The sequence below is a fragment of the Mesoplodon mirus genome (genome assembly GCF_964341445.2).
Source record: "Mesoplodon mirus genome assembly, chromosome: 14".
Taxonomy (NCBI): domain Eukaryota; kingdom Metazoa; phylum Chordata; class Mammalia; order Artiodactyla; family Ziphiidae; genus Mesoplodon; species Mesoplodon mirus.
The window spans coordinates 54,175,591-54,198,381 of record NC_138990.1 but is presented as its reverse complement, the minus strand read 5'-3'; the positions used below and the strand labels follow the sequence as shown (position 1 = coordinate 54,198,381).

General features: G+C 36.0%; 1 protein-coding gene across 2 annotated transcripts in view; it reads left to right on the top strand.

Moving 5' to 3' along the window:
- Positions 1-22,791, top strand: part of HEATR5B (HEAT repeat containing 5B) — a 92,168-nt gene that overhangs the window by 7,928 nt on the left and 61,449 nt on the right. For both annotated transcript variants that reach the window (XM_082641982.1, XM_082641983.1), the window contains exons 4-16: positions 751-859; positions 2,437-2,586; positions 7,915-8,086; positions 9,796-9,953; positions 10,944-11,193; positions 13,462-13,617; positions 14,096-14,346; positions 15,945-16,056; positions 17,222-17,374; positions 18,429-18,528; positions 19,070-19,179; positions 20,000-20,163; positions 20,884-21,059. In XM_082641982.1, coding sequence (XP_082498108.1) covers positions 751-859; positions 2,437-2,586; positions 7,915-8,086; positions 9,796-9,953; positions 10,944-11,193; positions 13,462-13,617; positions 14,096-14,346; positions 15,945-16,056; positions 17,222-17,374; positions 18,429-18,528; positions 19,070-19,179; positions 20,000-20,163; positions 20,884-21,059 — 2,061 coding nt within the window. The remainder of the gene's footprint in view (positions 1-750; positions 860-2,436; positions 2,587-7,914; positions 8,087-9,795; positions 9,954-10,943; positions 11,194-13,461; positions 13,618-14,095; positions 14,347-15,944; positions 16,057-17,221; positions 17,375-18,428; positions 18,529-19,069; positions 19,180-19,999; positions 20,164-20,883; positions 21,060-22,791) is intronic.

The following is a 22,791-nucleotide window of genomic DNA, read 5'->3' as shown; positions in this document are numbered from 1 at the left end:
GCAGTTTGTATCTGCTAATCCCATACTCCTAATTTATCCCTCCCCCCTTTTCTCCCTTTGGTAACCATAAGTTTGTTTTCTGTGTCTGTGAGTCTGTTTCTGTTTTGTCTATTGGGTTCATTTGTATTATTTTTTAGATTCCATATATAAGTAATATCATATAATATTTATCTTTGTCTGACTTACCTCACTTAGTATGATATTCTCTAGGTTCATCCATGTTATTGCAAATGGCAATATTGCATTCTTTTTTATGGATGAGTGGTATTCCATTGTATATTTACACCACATCTTCTTAAACCAGTCATCTGTTGCTGGGCACTTAGGTTGCTTCCATGTCTTGGCCATTATAAATAGTGCTGCTACGAACATTGGGTGCCTCTGTCTTTTCGAGTTAGAGTTTTCATCTTTTCAGGATATATGCCCAGGAGTGGGATTGCTGGATCATATGGTAGCTATATTTTTAGTTTTTTAAGGAACCTCCATACTGTTTTCCATAGTGGCTACACCAGTTTACATTCCCACCAACAGTGTAGGGGGGTTCCCTTTTCTCCACACCATCTCCAGCATTTATTATTTGTAGACTTTTTGATGATAGCCAAGAATCAACAAGGTGTTCTTGAAAGTTGAAAATTAAGGATTTGTGGCCAAAAGTGTCCTGCACAAATACAAATTGATTTCTGAAAATAAGTAAAATATTATAAAATTATTAATCTGAACAGTGACTGGTGAAAATGTCACTTTTTACAGGGCTGCAGTGGCTTGTGTTGGAGCATTTTATGAAAAAATGGGGAGAATGTTAGGCAGTGCATTTCCAGAAACAGTAAATAATCTTTTGAAATCCCTGAAAAGTGCGGAGGTAAGTTTTACAACAAATATTATTTACATGTTTTGCTTGTGGTGGGAGTTAGATGTTAGTTAAAAATATATGTTGCCTTTTTTCTGTCAGTGTAGTACTTATATTGCTTAGCAAGAGGGTAATTTAAAATTATTACTTGCAAAAAAATATTACGTGCCCCTTGTTTTAATGTACATTACCTCATATTTCAGGGAGAAGGGAAAGAATGCTTTACCTTGACAAAGAATGGGTTTATGTATTATTTAGCCCTAGGGATATTTTTGTACTGCCATATTATTTTTTGTGCCATAGCAAATGTATTAGTTTCCTATGGCTGCCATAATAAATTACCACAGACTGGGTGGCTTAAAATAACAGAAATTTATTGTCTCACAATTCTGGAAGCTAGAAGTCTGAAATCAAGGTATCAGCAGGGCCGTGCTTCCTCTGATAGCTCTTGGGAATAGTCCTTCCAAGGCTTCTTAGCTTCTGGTTGTTGCTGACCATCCTTGGCTTTGGTGGTATTCCTTGGTTTGCAGATGTATCTCTCCAATTTCTGTCTCCATTGTCATATGGTGTACTCCCTATGCATCTGTGTTTTGTGTCCAAATTCTTCTATTATAAGGATACCAGTCTATTATAAGGATACCAAATTCTTCTACTATAAGGATTAGGGTCCACCCTAATATAGTATGACCTCATCTTTACTTGATTTCATCTGCAAAGACCTTATTTCCAAATAAAGTCATGTTCACAGGTAACAGGGCATAGGACTTGAACTCATCTTTTGGCAGGACAGTATTCAATCCACAGCAACTAATATGAAGTAAAAATAGTTCTGTTTTGTCATGTCAGTTTGGTGTTACTTCTGAAAATTCCTTGTTCATTTGGGGTTAACTAAGAATAGACCAAGCACTTGTCTCATAGTCTAATTCTTTGTCTAGGAAAGCTAAAGATTTCTTGGACAACACCTCTTCTGGGAACTCTTTGTCTATTAATTTATTAAGCAAGAATTGAGGACATATTCTCAGGCATTAGGCATATAAAGATGAATAAGATCTACTCCCTGACCTCAAAGAGCTTACAGTCTAGTGAAAGAAATCTATGTTTGAATAAGTATACTATCAGAAATATGAATCAAGCACAATAAGAGTATAAAAACTAGAGTTCAAACTAGTCTCAAGAAGTTGATAGTTTGGAATATATCTGTGAGAAGTTTTTAAAATGTGTTGGATGTTTTCTTCCTCTTTTAGATGGTTTATATTCTTAAGTACTCTTTACTTAACTTTTCACATTCTGAAAGCTTGGATCCTTGAGGTATTAAATTGAAGCTTTTGAATTTGTCATGTTCTCATTATTTGCACTTCAATAGATCATGGAAACATAAGAATATGTTTACTTATTGTAACCTAATTTCTCAAATAATTGTTTTGTTGAAGTTAATAATTATTTTTACCTTTCAGGTACGTTCTAAAATACTTTTTTATTTTTCATTACTTACTATTTACGTTTAGAGGTAAGACCATTAGGCCCAGAGAACTTTTGTCTTTTGGTATGTTCTTATTTAAACGTAGAATTTGCTTTATGTTCTTATCTAGTCTCAAGGGCGAAGTGAAATCTTAATGAGTCTACAGAAAGTTCTAAATGGACTGGGTGGTGCAGCAGCTTCCTGTCATCGTGATATTTATAAGAATGCGAGGTCTCTCTTAACTGACAGGTCAATGGCTGTTCGATGTGCAGTTGCCAAGGTTAGTACTCGGCTGTTTATAATGTTGCTCCTTATCCTGCTTGCTCTGAAACAGTCAATGATTTTTTTTTTTCTTTGAAAGTTTCAAAATAAGATGGCATGATTTTGGTTCCCATGGATTAGTTTCATTTCATTTTCTAGAATTATATATAAAATGGAATCAGGTGGTATGTGCTTTTTTTTTTTCTTTTTGCCTGGCCTCTTTCACGATGGCATAATTATTTTGAGATTTCTCAGTGTTGTTACATGTATCAATAGTTCATTCCTTTTTATTGCTGAGTAGTATTTCGTTGTATGGCTATGCCACAATTGGTGGATTCCTTCGCCTATTATGGACATTTGTGTTGCTTCCAGTTTTGGATATTACAAAAAAAGCAGCTGTGAACATCTGTGTACTAGTTTTTGTTATCGACACATGCTTTCCTTTCACTTGGGTAAATACCTAGGAGTGGAATGGCTGGATCATATTTTAGATTTACATTTAATTTTTGGAGAAATTGCCGCTGTTTTCCAAAGTACTATGAGATTTCCTCATTCTCCATGTCTCACCAACATTTGGTATTGCCAGTCTTTTTAATTTTAGCCATTCTTACAGATATGTATAGGTATCTCATTGTGGCTTTAATTCACATTTCCAGACTAATGATCATATTTTAGGTGCTTATTTACCATCCATATCTTCTTTGATGAAGAGTCCATTCAAAATTTTTGTGCATTGTTTTATTGAGTTACTTGTTTTCTTATTATAGAGGTTTTTTTTGACATCTTTATTAGAGTGTAATTGCTTTACAATGGTATGTTAGTTTCTGCTTTATAACAAAGTGAATCAGTTATACATATACATATGTAGCCATATCTCTTTCCTCTTGCGTCTCCCTCCCTCCCACCCTCCCTATCCCACCCCTCTAGGTGGTCACAAAGCACCGAGCTGATCTCCCTGTGCTATGCGGCTGCTTCCCACTAGCTATCTATTTTATGTTTGGTAGTGTATATATGTCCATGCCACTCTCTCACTTTGTCCCAGCTTACCCTTCCCCCTCCCCATATCCTCAAGTCCATTCTCTAGTAGGTCTGCGTCTTTATTCCCGTCTTGCCCCTAGGTTCTTCATGACCTTTTTTTTTTAATTTAGATTCCATATATATGTGTTAGCATATAGTATTGTTTTTCTCCTTCTGACTTACTTCACTCTGTATGACAGACTCTAGGTCCATCCACCTCACTACAAATAACTCAATTTCATTTCTTTTTATGGCTGAGTAATATTCCATTGTATATATGTGCCACAGTCAGAATGGCCATCATCAAAAAATCTACAAACAATAAATGCTGGAGAGGGTGTGGAGAAAAGGGAACCCTCTTGCACTGTTGGTGGGAATGTAAATTGATACAGCCACTATGGAGAACAGTATGGAGGTTCCTTAAAAAACTAAAAATAAAACTACCATATGACCCAGCAATCCCATTACTGGGCATATACCCTGAGAAAACGATAATTCAAAAAGAGTCATATACCAAAATGTTCATTGCACCTCTATTTACAATAGCCAGGACATGGAAGCAACCTAAGTGTCCATCAACAGATGAATGGGGGCTTCCCTGGTGGTGCAGTGGTTAAGAATCCGCCTGCCAATGCGGGGGACATGGGTTCGAGCCCTGGTCTGGGAGGATCCCACATGCCGTGGAGCAGTTAAGCCCGTGAGCCACAACTACTGAAGCCTGTGCACCTAGAGCCCGTGTTCCACAATGAGAGAAACCACCGTAATGAGAAGCCCACGCACGGCAACGAAGAGTGGCCCCGCTCGCCGCAGCTGGAGAGAGCCCATGCACAGCAACGAAGACCCAACACAGCCAAAAATAAATATATAAAAAATAAATTAAAAAAAAACAAAAAACAAAAAAACCCAGATGAATGGATAAAGAAGACATGGCACATATATTATAGAGTTTTGAGTCTACTTTGTAGGTTCTTTATTTCTATATCAGATACGTGATTTGCAAATATTTTCTCCTACTCTGTGGTCTGTCTTTTCATTCCCTAAATAGTGCCTTTCTAAGAAGAGAAGTTTTGAATTTTGTCAAAGTCCAATTTATCCGTTTTTCTTATATTAATTGTGCTTTTAGTATTGTATCTAAGAAAGCTTTTCCTAGCCCAAACTTTCTCCTATGTTTCCTAGTTTTATAGTTTTACACTTGGATGTATGTTCCATTTTGAGTTAATTTTTGTATATAGTGTGAGGTATGAATCAAAGATTTTTTGTTTTGTTCTTTGCACATGGATATTCACTTGTTCTAGCACCATGTTGAAAAGACTCTTTTCTTCACTAAATTGCCTTTGCACCTTTGTTGAAAATCAGTTGTTCTTATAAATGTGGATCTAGTTTTGAAATCTCTATTCTGTTTCATTGATCTATTTGTCTATCTTGATGTCAATAACACTTTCTTGATTACTGTACCTTTATAATGTCTTAAAATCAGGTAGTGTTAGCCCTCCAACTTTTTTTTTTTCAAAATAGTTTTGGCTATTCTAGGTCCTTTGCATTTCCATATAAATTTTAACTTGTCCGTTTCTACAAAAATAACATGCTGAGATTTTTATTCAGGTTGCATTGAATCTATAGATCAGTTTGGGGATAGTTGCCAGCTTAACATTATTAAGTCCAACTCATGAATGCAATATCTCTACCTCTCATTCATTTAGGTCTTCTTTGATTACTCTTAGCAACATTTTGTGGTTTTCAAATGCACAGATCTTGCACCTCTTTTGTCAGATTTATCCATAAGTATTTCATTTTCTATGCTATTTTAAATAGTATTGATTAAAAGCTTTTTTTTCAATTTCTAATTGTTCATTACTAACATACAGAAATACAACTGATTTTTGTACACTGGTCTTGTATCCACCAACCTTCTTAAACTGCCTTACTAGTTCTATCAGATTTTTTTTTTTGCGGTACACGGGCCTCTCACTGTTGCGGCCTCTCCCGTTGTGGGGCACAGGCTCTGGAGGCGCAGGCTCAGTGGCCATGGCTCACGGGCCCAGCCGCTCCGCGGCATGTGAGATCTTCCCGGACTGGGACACGAACCCGTGTCCCCTGCATCGGCAGGCGGACTCTCAACCACTGCACCACCAGGGAAGCCCTTGCTTTTTAAATAGATCCTATCAGGTATTCTGTGCGGACAATCATGTTGTCTGTGAATAAAGACAGTTTTACTTCTTTTCCAATCTCGATGCTTTTTATTTATTTTTCTTTCTTGCTGCACTGGCTGGTTAGATCCTTCAGTGCAATGTTGAATAGAAAACATGAGAGGTGACATCCTTGTCTTGTTCCTGATCCTTAAGGGGAAAACATCCAGTCCTTCACCATTAAGTATGATGTTAACTGTCAGTTTTCCTTGATGATCTTTATCAAGTTGAGGAAGTGCCCTTATATTTCTAGCCTTCCAAGAAGTTTTTATCAAGAATGGATTTTGTCAAATTTGATTTCTTGTGTCGTTTCTGTTGTTGCTATTTTCTAATTAAGTGTTTTGGGGGTTTTTTGGGTTTTTTTGGCTGCTTTCTGCGGTTTGTGGGATCTTAGTTCCCCAACCAGGGATTGAACCCAGGCCCCTGGCAATGAAAGCGCTGAGTCCTAACCACTGGATCGCCAGGGAATTCCTGTCTAATTAAGCTTTTTTTTTTTTTTTTTTTTTGCGGTACGCAGGCCTCTCACTGTTGCGGCCTCTCCCATTGCGGAGCACAGGCTCCAGACGCGCAGGCTCAGCGGCCATGGCTCACGGGCCCAGCCGCTCCGTGGCATGTGGGATCCTCCCGGACCGGGGCACGAACCTGTGTCCCCTGCATCGGCAGGCGGACTCTCAACCACTGCGCCACCAGAGAAGCCCCAAATTAAGCTTTTTATTTTAGGATAATTGTACGTTTTCCTGTATTTGTGAGAAATAATATACAGAGATCTTTATAAACTTTTACCCAGTTCCCCCCAATGGTAATATCTTGTAAAAGCATAGTACAGTATTACAAGCAGTATAATACAATATTGACATTGACACAATCCACTGATCTTGTTCAGTTTTCCCAAGTTTTACGTATATTCTGTTAAATGTTTTTTCAGCCTCTATTGAGACGAATTGTATGACTTTTCTTTTTCAGCTTACTAATGTAATGAATTACATTGATTAGTTTTAGAATTTTGACCAATCTTTCATTCCTAGGATAAACCCTACATGGTCGTGATATAGTATCCATTTTATATATTGTTGGATTAGAGTTGCTAAAATTTTGTGTATAATTTTTGCATTGTGTTCATGAGGGATATTGGCATGTAGTTTTCTTCTCTTGTAGTGTCTATCAGATTTCAATATCAGGGTAATGTTGGCCTTATAGGATGATTTGGTAAGTGTACCCTTCTCCTCAATTTTCTAGAAGAGTTTCTATAGGATTGGTATTTCTTCCTTAAACATTTGGTTGAATTCAACAGTACATCTCTCTGGGTCTCCAGTTTTCTTTGGGGGAAGATTTTAAACTACACATTCAATTTTTAAAATAGATATTGGGCTATTTAGGTTATCTGTTTCTTCTTGAGTGAGTTGTCTGTTTCATGTAAGTTGTCAAATATATTGTCCTTTTAATATGTATTGAATCTGTAGTGATGTGACTTCTCTCATTCCTAATTTTGGTAGTTTGTGTCTTCTCTCTCTTTGTCTTCATCTGTCTGGCTAAATTTCTATCAAAATGTATTGGTTGTCTCAAAGAAGCAGCTTTTGGCTTCATTTCTGTTTTCCAGTTTGCTGGTTCACTGATTTCCTCTCTTATCTATATTACTTCCTTTTTTTCCTGCTTACTTTGTGTTGAATTTGCTCTATGTCATCTAGTTTCTTAAGGTAGAAGCTGAGGTTGTTGATTTGAGACATTTCTTCTTTTTTTTTTTTTTCCGGCCACGCCATACGGCTTGCGAGATCTCAGTTCCCCCGACCAGGGATTGAACCCAGGCCACGGCAGTGAATGCCCAGAATCCTAACCACTAGGCCACCAGGGAACTCTCCAGAGACCTTTCTTCTTTCTAATACAGGAGTTTAGGGTTACAGTTTCCTCCTAACTGCTGGAAACTCTCTCAAGGCAGTAAGCTGGGACAAATGTAGGGTTCAACTTGCATTTTCCATCTCTTAAGGATTAGCATCCTTCAGTGCCTGATGTCCAGTGTCTTTGAAACTTGTTTCATATATTTTGTCCAATTTTTTAGTTATTTCAGGAGAGAGAGTAAATCTGGTTCTTGTTTATCCATCTCTGGAAGTGGAAGTTCTAATTTACTTTTTTTTTTTTTTAAATTCCAGTGTCTCCTAGAACTACAGAATGAAGCTGTGTTCATGTGGACTGCTGAACTGGAAAATATAGCCACTCTCTGCTTTAAGGCTTTGGAAAATTCAAACTATGGGGTACGGGTGGCAGTGTCTAAACTCTTAGGAACAGTCATGGCTACAGCATTGATGCCAAAACAAGCAACAGGTATCATTGTTTGCCAGCCCCCGATCTAGACTGTAACAGGTATTTGAAGGTATATGGAATGCTTCCTTCTAAATGACTTATTACTTCTAGGCAAGTCACTTTAAAGGCTTTAAATTAGTATCTTTGTCTACTTTTTCATAAAATAGAAGTACCCAAATGGCATTTTCCTTGATATAGTCAGGACTTTTTTTCTTTTTTTTTTTTTTTTTGCCATACCGTGGGGCATGCGGAACTTCCCCAACCAGGGATCGGACCCACGCCCCCTGCAGTGGAAGCACAGAGTCTTAACCACTGGACCACCAGGGAAGTCCCAGTCAAGACATTTTTTATGATGATACTGTGCAACATTACATGCATCAAGTATGTTGGACATATAAGCAAATAAGATTTATGAAATGGTTTTGTATCATGTTCAAGGGACTGGAATCTGGCACTTTACATGCCTTCTTACTTTCAGTCCCTGATGAGTAGATTCCCATTCATAGCATAGTATTATTTTTCTTCTTTTCTTGACCATTATTATAAGCAGAATCAGAGACAGCATTGATTTTCCCAGTGACTTCTACTGTGCCTCACAGTTCCATAGAGATGCTTCAGGGACAGTTCTGAGTAGATGCTGAGTGAGTCCAGCTCTGCTGTTGTCCCTACCCCTATTCCATGTCTGTATTGTAGAAAGAGAATCAGATCTTACAGATTCAAGTCCTAGCTCTTATGTTTATTTGCTGTGAAACCCTTTGAGCTTTGATCTCTTCATTTTTAATCATGATTACTTCAGTGTCTGAATTAGGTAACGATGATGATGATAGGTAACAATTATTAAGTGCTAACTATGTATAAGGCACTGAATTAAGCATGTAACAGAGTTGTTTCATTTAATCCTCTCAAAAGCCCTAGGAATCCTAAGTACTGTTGTTATTCTCATTTTATAAACAAGAAAATTTAGGCTTAGAGCGGTTGTGTCATTTGTGATGTAGTAAGTGTTCTATTAAGTGAAATTAAAACCCAGGCATTCAAATTCCAAAGCCTGCATAGTTAATTGTGAGCTTTATGCCTCTCCTACAGAATTTTTGTGAGGATTATGTTTGCTACTATGTATGAAAGGACTTTATAAAATAGGAAGCTCTTTACTAAGGATGGCAAGTCGGTTGCAGTCCAGTGACGTTTCAGTCCATTGGTAATTGTTGTATAGAAAGCGTGGTCTTGGGAATTGGGAATTCCCTGGCGGTCCAGTGGTTAGGACTCGGCGCTTTCACCGCCGTGGGCTCAGGTTAGATCCCTGGTCGGGGAACTAAGATCCCACGAGCCACGTGCTGTGGCCAAAAAAAAAAAAAAAAGAAGTACGGTGTCCAGCTCAACTGGGAGTGAGGGCTGCAGTCAGTTAGCAGTATCTGCTGTGAATGTGCGTTGTTTTTGTTGTGTTACACATATCAAGGCTAACATAATTGCTAGACTATTTTGGCATAGATATATTGAATTGTTTTAATTTCTAGCTCCTTTTTTTAGCTTTTTTTTGCTTCAAAATTGAATTTAATTTTACAAATATATTGTAAATTTTAAGATCATAAGAAAATAAATGACCCTATCTCCTTTGTAATAGTTTAAGTATCCTTAAAAACAATTACTTGAATTTTAAAGCTAGATTATTAGAAAATATTATTTAACTAATAGCAAAATATATTTGCTTATAAATATATTTTTCTTCCTGAAAGTAATGCGCCAGAATGTGAAGCGAGCAACATTTGATGAAGTCTTAGAACTCATGGCCACAGGATTTCTACGTGGAGGGTCAGGTTTCTTAAAGAGTGGTGGAGAAATGTTAAAAGTTGGAGGGTCTGTTAATCGTGAAGTGAGAGTTGGAGTTACACAGGTTTGTAATATATATGTATAAAAGAATTCTCTTGGTATCACATGTGAAATTTCATGGAAGACTCTTACTAAGTAACAGCACGTACAGAGATTTTTAATACTGTCTAAAATTAAATAATTTTTAAAATGTCTTTCAAAACATTTCTTTTACTAAATGAATGAATTACATTCAAATCTAAATTGCATCTTATATGGAAAGGTAAGCATTTGATGTGTAAAGAAGCCTATGTCTGCTATATCTATCTGTCTATCTTTAACAAAATTTTTCCAAATTTTACTTCGCAGAAAATCAGAAGTAAAGTAATTGAGTTTTAATTGAAATTGTATTCAAGTAGCTTGAGGCATTTAGATTTTAATGTTTTCCAACAACTCTTGTAGGTAAAAATATTGGTTAGTACTTTGGATTTATCATCATTGATTAATCACCAGTGCAATTATGCAGTTAAACCTGACTTGAAATTATAGTTTCAAAATAATAATTAATACCAAATAAGATGTTATGGTTAATAACCTAATAATAATTAACACCTAATAGGATGAAATGCTTTTTTGTGATCTTAGTCAAAATCATCCAATTATACCTTATTCCAGAAACAAGCATAAAATGGAAGTAAACCATTTGTATCTTACAGTCGTAAGCAAATGTTTTGTAGCTCTAGGTCAGCGTTTATTTAGCATATTAGGGTTTTATTACTATAACTTAATCACCTTCATCACCAGGGTGAATTCACCTTTCCTTCCCTCCTGCACCATACTCTCTTTGTGTTCTTCTTGAAGTTATTATCCTGAGAGCTGTTTTTAGTCAAAGATACTTCAACCAGTAATTCCCATGCTAGAAGTACTAAAAAGGTCTCAAGTTTTAAATTTTCTCAATTTTAATCTCAAAGATAATTTATTTTTCATGCTGTCATCAGTTATTTACGTAGTTGCTTTATCTGTAACTTCATTTCATTTATACAAATTTATCTAAAGCATCTTAATCTATTTACAGGCATATGTTGTTTTTGTAACAACATTGGGTGGTCAGTGGTTAGAGCGTAGCTTTGCCACATTCTTGTCTCATGTACTTGATCTGGTTTCCCATCCTCGGGCAACGCAAACACATGTAGAGGCTGTGTACTCCAGACGGTGTGTCTCCTTTATCCTAAGAGCTACTGTGGGCAGTTTGCTAGGTGAAAAAGCCCAGATTGCAGCTGCCAAAGAAATATGCCAAGCGATTGGAAAGCAAATGAAAGCAGTAGGTAAGAATTTAAAAAAAAATAAATTTACTTATTTATTTACTTTTGGCTGTGTTGGGTCTTCATTGCTGTGCACAGGCTTTTCTCTAGTTGTGGCGAGCAGGGGCTACTCTTTGTTGCAGTGCGCGGGCTTCTCATCGTGGTGCTTCTCTTGTGGGGCACGGGCTCTAGGTGTGCGGGCTTCAGTAGTTGTGGCACACGGATTCAGTAGTTGTGGCCCACAGGCTCAGTAGTTGTGGCTCGCGGGCTCTAGAGAGCAGGCTCAGTAGTTGTGGCACACGGGCTTAGTTGCTCTGCAGCATGTTGGATCTTCCCGGACCAGGGCTAGAACCCGTGTCCCCTGCATTGGCAGGCGGATTCTTAACCACTGCACCACCAGGGAAGTCCCAGTAGGTAAGAATTAATGTCATGATCTGTATTGTTGATTACTTTAGTCATTTAGTTCTTTACTGTTATTCTTAATGAATACTAATAGATCTGATTAGTTCATATATCTTTCTGGACTGTGTTTTAATAGTCATTTTTATTGTGTACTCTTATTTGATATTCAAACAACATAATTACAGTGAAGTGGAGTTTTTCAGTATTTAGATAGTGTGTTTGTAAGGTTAGGCTTTCTGTTTTATATCTAGTATCTACTGATTTTATAACTCTCCTGGTATGCTGCAGCACATTGAGGAATCTTTGAAGAATAATCTATTGTGGTTTTTCTTCTTGGAACCTATTGTTTTATAAATACATGTTGTTTTCCCCTCCGTTAATAGGCTTAATGTGAAAATTTAGAGAGAAACAGTTACAGGTGGTTTTTAGCCCACTATAGGATATACTGTGAAACCTCAGTAATTCATAATTAAAAGAAATCCTTTTCTAGGAAGTGTCAATTTTATAAATTTTTCTGTTTAACAAGTAGTTATTGAGTATTTGAGATTGCAAAGCAGTAATTCAGGTTTTGAACAGTGAGTAAGATAAAGTTCCTGCCTTCCTGGAGCTTATAATAATACAAGTAAGGAACTAATGCAAAGTAAAATATAAATACTATAAGATAATTTACTTTTATCACTCTTGGGAATATACATTAACTTTAATCAAGAAAATTATATTGCTTAACAGCGGTCTTTAGAAATAAGAATTTAATGAATAGAAAATATCCAGCACTTTATATTTAGAGAATATATTGAACATCTTATAAAATTAATAAAAATAAATCCACAAATAGTTTATAGTTTTTGTTGTTTGTAATAGCTTACTAGGCAAACCATATTTTAAATGCATGGGACTAACTGAAAGTTAGGAATTGTGAATTAAAGGGTGTTTAAATTAATGAGGTATCATTCTTTAGGTATGTTAAAATAATAACCTGTCCTAGGTTCACAACTTTATAAATATTTGTACATTTATTCCTTGAAGAAATGTTTGAGTATCAAAGACACTGTGCCAAACATTGGGAGTAAAACAGCGAGCCACATGTAGATAGCACCTGTTCAGGGAGCTTAGAGCTTAGTACCTAAAAGAGAGAGTTTGTGCATTTCCAAGTCCAGAAATGTCTAAGAAGAAAAGAGGCATTTAATTTTAATCCATAGTGTATTAATCTATTATATCCTATTATTCTACAACTTATAGCCTGGTAATTCATAATGAATGTAAATAAGAAAGTTTTACTGTCATTTAAGGGTTATTAATCTTAAGGTCACAGATTTTTAAGCCATTAAGCCATTCGATTTTTAAAATGGTAAAAGCAGAATTAAACATAGTGCTATGTATCTGGAATTTATGGACCAGAATATATTCTCAATTAGTAATTTGACAAGGAATTTTTATTTGTTTCATGATTAAATATGTTTCAATTCTATTGGAAGCTAAAAGGTGGGGCCAGGGACCAGCAAGTTAATGGAAATTTTGGGGAACATCCCAGTAAGAAATTCTAAAGTCACTTTCCTTACAGAGCTTCTTTCTGGTCAGTAATTTGACAGTGATGCTACCAGCACACTACAGCTCTTAAAATAGCCGTGACAATAATAAAGTAAGAATAATAGCTGCTAATGTTTACTGAATGTATATTGGGGGTAGCATTGTGCTAAATTCTTTATATTGACTTTTTATCATTGTGGTTTTGATTTGTATTTCCCTAATTGTTAGAGAGGTTCAGCGTACAAACGGAGTTCTTAACAGTCAGGTATCAGCTGGTATAATTTAAAAACATAAATTGTGTAGATCAAAAAATAATATCACAAATTAATTTACCCACATTCATACATAATTTTGTGTTTCCAGAAGCGGTAGTGAATGACACTAGTGGTGAAAACAAATCTGGAGCAGCAGACATTGCAGCAAGCCAGCATGTGATGGTTTGCGCCTTGCAGGAGCTTGGGAGCCTGGTGCAGAGCCTAAATGCCACTGCATCCCCTCTTATTCAGGAAGCATCTATAGGTATGATATTCACTTATATGCTGGAATATTTTTTTCAATATTTTTAGAAGTCATAGGTGTGATTGATATTTAACTTCTGATTGGTTGCTTATCATGGTAATTAGCAGTTTAGATCATTTGTTAAATGTTGGGTTTTATTTAGGATTCACTGTAATAGTGAATCTTGAATTAAATATTGTAATAAAGTTTGGGGAGACAAATCAAAAACAGTCATGGTAGTTTTGTTTCTAAACTTTATTGAGTACTTTACGCCAACATTTATATTTTATTGGATGTAATTGTACTATGTTCTTTGTAGAAAATGTTCCTTAAAGTACTTTCCTGTTTATGAGTTGATATATGTGTTTTTTGGCACAGTTCTAAATGTATCTGTGTAAAACCATAACAATTATGATTTTAATTATTGTGTTACGCATAGTTCTTTTAACTCATGAAATTGTGTGACTTCATTAAGAGTAATTTTTTGAGTATTTTTTAGGCCTTTTGGAGACGGTGACTTCAGTGCTTCTTCACCCAAGCATGGCAGCTCGACTTGCTGCTGCGTGGTGTCTGCGCTGTGTGGCTGTGGCACTGCCTTTCCAGCTGGCACCATTTCTAGACAGGTGTGCAGAACGACTCAACAACCTGAAAACTTCACCAGAAGCTGTTAGTGGATACAGTTTTGCAATGGCTGCTTTGTTAGGTGGAGTTCATCAGTGTCCTTTGGGCATTCCTCATGCCAAGGGAAAGGTATGACAAAGATCCTAAGATTGTAAGTGCTGTCACATGGACTTTAGTCTTTATTGGAACACCTTCTGTGATTGATGTTGAACTGGGTGATGAAACAAAAACAGTTTTACTGTGATAATAAATGATACAGTATTCTGCTAATATGGAGTCGAAAGACCCTAATTAAAATTTGATATTTAATCCTGATACGGGAATAATAGTTTTTTCTGGGTATAGTATCATTTTATAATTTATTTTAGAGAGAGGGAAAAAAAGCCCTTATAGTAATTCTTTAGAAATCAGAGCTTTTCTTTGGGGTTTTAGAAATAAAAATTCACATTGCTATATTCAAAATGTCAAGAGAATGTGCTATTGCTATAGTTAGCATTTTGGTAATACTTAATAAAAATTGAATGGTTTTCATGAATCAGTTACTTTTTTTTCCCTTTCTCCTATACCTTATACTACTATCAAGATTTTCTTCTTAGGAATATTAAGTGTTTATATAAATATTATTTGCAACTTTATATTGGGGCTAGATCTTTTGTTTTTTGTTTTTCTGGTTTTTTTTTTTCCTGGGTTACCAGGCCCATGTCCATTCATTTCTGTGAGTTCCATAGCTGCTACTCAAATCTGGGCTTCCATCTCCCTTTGTCATATGCTTGCCTCCTCACTGATTATCCTTCTTGGAATCTTCTTCTCCCATCTCTTCCACCCCACTTTCGTATTTTATGTTTGCTCAGAGACCCTTAGGAGCTACCCAGGGATCAGAGAATAAAATATAATCACCTTTGTCTGCTAAACTGGTACCTTCATAATTTGCCTTTATTCTGCCCTTTCATTGTAGTTTCTCACTGCTCTAGTCAGACTAGTCATCTTGCTTTCCTTCCGTGCTTTTTTCAGCCTCCACGTCTTTGCTCTTGCTAATCTCTTACATTAGAATTTCGTCCCTCTTCTTGTTCACCTGCACCAAACTTAGCTGCTTTAGAGGCCCAATTCAAGTTCTGTCTCTTCCATGAATTATCTTCAGAGTTACTATGATAGCCTTTCTCTTTGCTGACCACTACACCTGTACTGTTATTTTATCATTTGATTATGTGCTGCTTGTTACTTCCCATTTTTCCTATGTCTTCTCTCTCTAAGACTATAAGCACCATAAGATTAGCTTAATGGCAGATGTATAATAAGAGTTCAACAAATCTTTAAACGTAGGATAACAGTACTACTAATAATAGCATTTACTGTGTGATTACATGGACCAGCGCTGTTCTGAGTACTCTGCTGTATTAATTGATTAATCCTCATAAGAGTGAGGTTGGCACTCCTGTTATTCCTATTTTAGCAGTGAGGGAACTGAGGCAGAGAGATTGAGTTATCCTAAGTCAGAAAGCTAGGAGATGACAAAGCTGGGATATGGACTCAGGCATTCTGGCTCTAGAACTCACTCTTAACCACTGTGTTGTAATGGGTCTTCTCAAAGTCAGCAGAGCAATCAGGATTGATTAGGTATTGATGTTGCCTCTTTAAAAAAAAGGATAACTTCTTTCTTAATGAAGTATACTAGCTGTGTATTTTCTTACCTGATTTTGTTAAAATCCAATTCTAAACTTCTCTTGCAGATGGTAGTTAGTATTGCTGAAGATCTCTTACGAACTGCTGCCCAAAATAGCAGGCTATCTTTACAGCGCACCCAAGCTGGATGGCTCTTACTTGGAGCACTTATGACTTTAGGTACAATTATATTTGAGTAGGATTTTGTCTTATTCTATAACTGTCAGTAGACTGTAAAGAAATTTTAATTTAGAAGTATTCAACTTCACATTCTAGACTTTGAATGAAGTTAAAAAATGGTAATGATGTTTTTCTCATCATTTGGTATTAGATTTCTCTTTTCGGTAATTTCTGTTTATGTACATTTAGTGAGAAAGGTGTTAGCAAAGTTTCCCCTTTGCCATCAGAATAGCCATGGTCTAAATGATTAGCCTAGTATTAATGAAAAGAGATGAGAGTATGGGGCATATTCCATACCCAAAGTAAAGACCAGTGACATGATTTTAGCAGAGTGATAAAGTCACACTTAAACGGCATCTCCCATTGGTGTTGCTTTCTTGGGGTTATCTTTATGCACTTCACTTTCCTAAGTGCTATGACAAATCTGAGGCGCAGGCAAAGTTTAGCACTGTACATAGAACAGAAATATGTTTTATCATTGTGATAAGGTGTGTCCACTTTTTACTCCACATGTTTGGCTTCTGCTATAAAAAGTATGCGTGTGTGTGCTACAAAGTTACTCACTGCTTGATGCATCTACCTTTTGGAAATTAAACCTTGACCTCATTTTCTAAAGAAAATAAAAAGTGGTAACTTTTTTTTCTAGAAATTTATGTTGTGTGGTATGTTAAATGAATTCCTTAGCAATGGAAATATAGGTGCCTAGTTCTAAATATACTACTCCATAGAACTAAATTAACCATATAAATTGCCCTTAAAATGGAGTAGTAAATATATGTATGTGTTTGGGAGTGGGTGTACATGTTTATATACATATATAATATTTATAGAAAAGGTATCATGAAATATGTCCCAGATACGTTTTATCATTGATAGAATGTAATCCATCATTCTGAATATATTTGGGTAATTTCTTTTAGATGACTTTTTGTGGATTTGTTTTATGTTGGATGCTAAAAATATCCATAGTTTTTAGGGGAATTTTATTATGCTTTAATATGTATTTTACTTACTGAATAAGAAACATTTTGAAAATGTTAATATTAGAGACAAAGATACAGTGAAATGATAGATATTGTTAAAGCTTGTTTGGGGCTCTTTTCTTTGACTTTTGTTTGTAATGCTATATATGTGTATGGTTTTGTGTTCTCATTTTCTCTGTCAGGACCATCTGTTGTTCGTTACCATCTGCCCAAGATGTTGTTATTGTGGCGAAATGTTTTCCCTCGTTCATTGAAGGAATTGGAGGCTGAGAAGGCCCGAGGCGATTCTTTTACCTGGCAGGTAACATTGGAAGGTCGTGCTGGAGCTTTATGTGGTAAGAACTGAAAGGACTGCACTTTCAGAATATTATTTTCTTACTAAAATATTTGTGAAGTGAAGGAAAATCATTACTTCAATTTTTTATTTTAATATATAATGATGAATCTGTACACTTTTGGATTTAGAAAGAAACTTTATAAGTAATCTATACCAGTTTACTAAATTTGTAATAAAAATGAAGCTGAGATTCTGAAAAGGAGCTTAGAGTTCATGATCAATTAGGAGCTGGAACAAGCCAGGCATCTTAATTCCCAGTTATTGCATTCTTCCACCTGAAGAAGCACTGGGTCACCAAGTAAAAAAGCCCAGTGCCTACTTAAAGGAAAAAGAAACAAGATTACCAAGGTTACTGAGTTTACAGTTAGGCTTTTCTTAATGGACAGATAGCTGTTTTCTCCCATCAAATCTGCAAAAGTTGATACGTCTTTTTGATACCAGCATTTTAAAAAGTATGAAAGTTGTTTTTGTTTGGGAGTCAGCAACTTACAGGAAAGGCTCAAGTTTTGTTTTATTTGAAAACTAGAATTACACAGAGTGACCCTGTCCTTTTTTGCTTTATCTGAGGGTGAAAAGTCCTTCTTTTTTCAAACTGTGGGAGACAGATGTACACTTAACCATAAGCACCACAGGGCAAAGTGTTAGTTTTGTTCCCACACATCTAAGAGCTGTTTTAGTCTTAGCTCTACTGCTAAAGAGCCAATAAAGCTATGTCCTCTCACTGGGCCATTATGTCCACTGTTGGTTCTGTTCTGAAACAGCTTTTTTTGTAGTTATCTGAATTCATGTGGGGTCATAGACTTCTGAATTCTCACTCACAGAAATCTTTCTAACAGACATCTTCCCTCCCTCCATTTTTGCTGTCCACTCTTCTAGCCTTTTCTAATGAGTTTTCTCTAAAGTTGCAATTGGTTCTTCTTTTGGTTTGACCTTGTTTTAGAACTTTATATTTTGTAATAATTAAAAATTTTAGGTACCTGTATATAATTTTATAAATTTGTTCATCCTCACAAAAGCTGTTTCAAATATGTCTTTTTAAAATTTTTATCTAGCAATGAGGAGTTTTGTTGCACATTGTCCTGAACTCCTAACTGAAGATGTGATTAGAAAATTGATGACCCCTATTGAATGTGCCATGACTATGATGTCACAGTAAGTAGGCAATTAGGACACATTAACATCCAATCTTATATATTTATAAATAGCCATGTTTTGTAATTCCCTATAGTATCATATAGGAAATGTACTAAATTTTATTTGTGTGAAGTGACTTTAAAAATTTTAGTAGCGGTGTGGTTGGAAATAAAATTGTATTTTATTTATTTATTTTAATTATTATTTATTTATTTATTTGGGCTGCGCCGGGTCTTAGTTAAGGCATGTGGGCTTCTTAATTGCAGCATGCAAGCTCTTAGATGCAGCATGCATGCGGGATCTAGTTCTCCGACCAGGGATCAAACCCGGACCCCCTGTATTGTGAGCGTGGAGCCTTACCTACTGGACCACCAGGGAAGTCCCTAAAGTTGTATTTTATAGTGTTTCTGTTACTAACAGTAAAAGTCACAAAATAAACTAAAAGAAAAATGTAATAATTATCAATGTACTTTGACGGTACATTGATACATGGCTGGAAAAAAATGTAAGTAATGCTTATTCTAATAAGCTAATACTAATTATACTTTTGATATTTTAGCATTCCATCTGTAATTAAAGCCCACGGAGCTCATCTGAAAGCTAGTGCTGCAATGGTCCGTTTAAGACTTTATGATATCTTGGCGTTGTTACCTCCAAAAACTTATGAAGGTAAGTAAAATTTGTGGATGTCTAATAAATATTCTTCAGTATACCTTTGCAGTTCTTCACAATATCATAGAGTTCTGACCATGTAAAGGAAGGCAACCATCTTCCTTTTCTTCATACATAGTAGCTAACACTTGTTGAGCACTACTGTGTTCCAGGCCCCATTCTAAGCCCTTAACAGGTATTAGCATCTTTGACTCTAACCACAACCTTATGAGGCTAAAATATAGCTTTCTTTAAAGATGAAGAATCTCAGGTACTTAGAGGTTGTGTAACTTGCACAAGTCTGGGAGGTAGTTAAGTGGCAGAGCTTGGATTCAAACCCAGTTGGTTCATCTTCAGAGTCTATGCTTTTAATGACTATCCCAACTGTTATAATACAGCCAAAATTTAGGAATCTGGAGGGAGAATAGTAATGTACTTTTGCAGAAGTTAAATGTCATATAAAATGTTAATATTCCAGTGCAACCATGCCCAAGAATTTTGATATGCTCTGGTTCAGTGTTTGCACATCGTTAAGTAATTAATAGTAAATAATAATCATCACATTTAATATATTTAAAATAAAAAGTCTTTCCTCTATTTGAGTTTTTGATTACTTTAAATAATTTGGGCTAAAAGGCATAATACAAGAACAAAAAAGGAAGTGCCATTATTGTGTATTAAAACCAGTGTTAAAATATTTAATACTGGTTTTTCTTAAAAGGGAATGGGGACTTAATTATTTTACTCCTGTTGAATATATTGCTGCTCTTGGTGGGCAGTGATTGTCATTTTCTTAAAAAGTATTCTCTTTAATCTGACCTGAAGTTCTGTTTTTTAGGCTCTTTCAATGCACTTCTTAGAGAACTGGTAGCAGAATTCACTTTGACTGACAACTCAGCCAACACAACTACTTCCCTCCTCAGATCCCTCTGCCACTACGATGATAGTGTTCTTCTTGGTTCCTGGCTTCAAGAAACTGATCACAAATCAATTGAAGACCAGGTAGTAAACTATAAAGTGAAATGAAATACTAGCTTGATTGAAAAACAATGGTACTATTACACATTGTCATTTAAAAAGAAAATATTGTAGACTAAGGTTTAATTTTCATTTAGCTTTCTTAGACATTTAAAGATACCTTCCTAGGGGTGGATAAATAGTTTAAAAAGGTAAGCAGCAACAGTTAGAATTTGGCGAACCGTCTTTATTCCATATTCTGTGTATTTAGGTCCCCTTTGGTTGCATTGGCAAAGATCAGTTTTGACTAGCTTTTTGGTTGTTGGTGTTTGTTTTGGTTTAGTTTATTTTGTGACAGGTGAGAGACGAATAGGATTTAGTAGGTTGAAGATTTAGAACCTTTTTTGCCCACTGAATACATTATTTCTTATGTACTTTTTAAGAAGAGTTACTAAAGGCCGCTTTTAAAAAATTTTTTGTGGGTTTAAGTTATTCCTGACATTATTTTGCTTACATATTTTGAGGTGGGTACTGCAAAAATGTTTTAGAATGAACAAAACTTTAAAAAAAAATTGCATGAACTGTTGTGACCTTTTTTAATGGACAAATTATATCTCTCTATTTAAAAATTTTCAGATTTAATCATTCTGTTCTTTCATTGTTACTTTTTCTCCCTCCTCCCCTGTTTTATTTGTCATGCCCAGTACTTGGTAAGTGAATTTCCCAAAGTGGATTTTGAATGATTTTTATGTCCTTCTTTTGCAGCTCCAGCCAAACAGTGCATCTGGAAGTGGGGCTCTGGAGCATGATCCATCCTCCATTTATTTACGAATACCTGCGGGAGAAGCTGTGCCTGGGCCTCTTCCCCTTGGAGTTTCAGTCATTGATGCTTCTGTGGCTCTTTTTGGTGTAGTGTTTCCTCATGTTTCTTTTAAACACCGGTTAGTATAAAGTCAATAAGGTGATTTTAGTTAAATATAAATTATTTTCAAGCAGTACATTTTCCCAACCAAGCTAACTCTTCAATAAGAAGAGTTTTGGGCTTCCCTGGTGGCACAGTGGTTGAGAGTCCGCCTGCCGATGCAGGGGACACGGGTTCGTGCCCTGGTCCGGGAGGATCCCACGTGCCGCGGAGCGGCTGGGATGGCCGCTGGGCCTGCGCGTCCGGAGCCTGTGCTCCACAATGGGAGAGGCCACAACAGTGAGAGGCCCACATACCACAAAAAAAAAAAAAAAAGAGTTTGAACAATAGTCTCCTAAATGTAATAACATAAGTGGCACATAATAAATTGCATGCAAACTCCACATAATTTGAAACTGTTTTTAAAGTTTGACCCCATGTACTAGCATATGATATCCACTGTATTGTGGACTCAGTCTTAAACAACAAAATTTTCATTATAGTAGTTTGTTTGCCAGTTTATAAGTAGGTTTGCCTGTATCTTTAATTAGGTACACCAGTTTTCCAAGTCTTGTTACTGAGGAATTAAATGAGTGAGAAGTCTACTCCCTAATATGACATTTGTCAGATGGTTAAAGTCTGGAACTTGGAACACTAAAGTAACTGATTCTTTTTTTAATAGGAGCATTTTAGTTTGCTATACTTTATGTCCACAGACACCATACTTAACTTAGTAAGCATTTTATATACTTACAGTGATTTTCCCAAAAGAAGGAGTAAAAATGAATTAATGCAAGACCTTCACAGATAGTTCAGGTTTTACAAACTATGCCTTAAAAACATTGTTGTATTTGCATAGAAAAGATAGCATATCTTTACATATGTAGGTTAGTTGATTAATTGGTTTTTAATTTGAGGGGAAATTTTTAAATATGAAATTTTACTTTATCCAGATATCTTTAAGAACATTTGGTTGCCACATAAATGTTAAAGACCGTTAAAGGTGAAAGAATCTTATAAGGCATCTACTTTAATGTCCTTGTTTTAAATCTAAAGGAATCTAGGTCTAAGAGTTCGTGGTTTGTCAGAAATTATACAGCTAGTTATGAGACCCGTAACTAGAATCCAGGATTATCTTAACTTTTTTAAAAAATAAATGTATTTATTTATTTATGGCTGCATTGGGTCTTCATTGCTGTGTGCGGGCTCTCTAGTTGACGCGAGCGGGGGCCACTCTTTGTTGTGGTACGCAAGCTTCTTGTTGCGGTGGCTTCTCTTGTTGCGGAGCACAGGCTCTAGGCACGCGGTCTTCAGTAGTTGTGGCTCACGGGCTCTAGAGCACAGGCTCAGTAGTTGTGGCGCACGGACTTAGTTGCTCTGTGGCATGTGGGATCTTCCCAGACCAGGGCTCAAACCCGTGTCTCCTGCGTTGGCAGACAGATTCTTAACCACTGTGCCACCAGGGAAGTCCTCTTAACTTTACTAAATCACTTTTGTGGAACCAGATGCAGTAAAAATAGATAAGTTCTATTAAAATATGTAACATAAATATCCAGGGATGGAGGAATCAGTGAATAAATTATGGAAAGTTGATGGACTGGAATACATTTTATAAGAGACACTGTTTTGATATCAGAAAATGCTTATTATATATTGTTAAATGAAGAAGGTAAAAGGCAAGAAGTGATCCCAGTTTGATATTTTAAAATATGCGAAAATGTTCAATGGTTATTTCTAGGTAGTAACTTTTTGTTAATATTTTTCAAATTAAA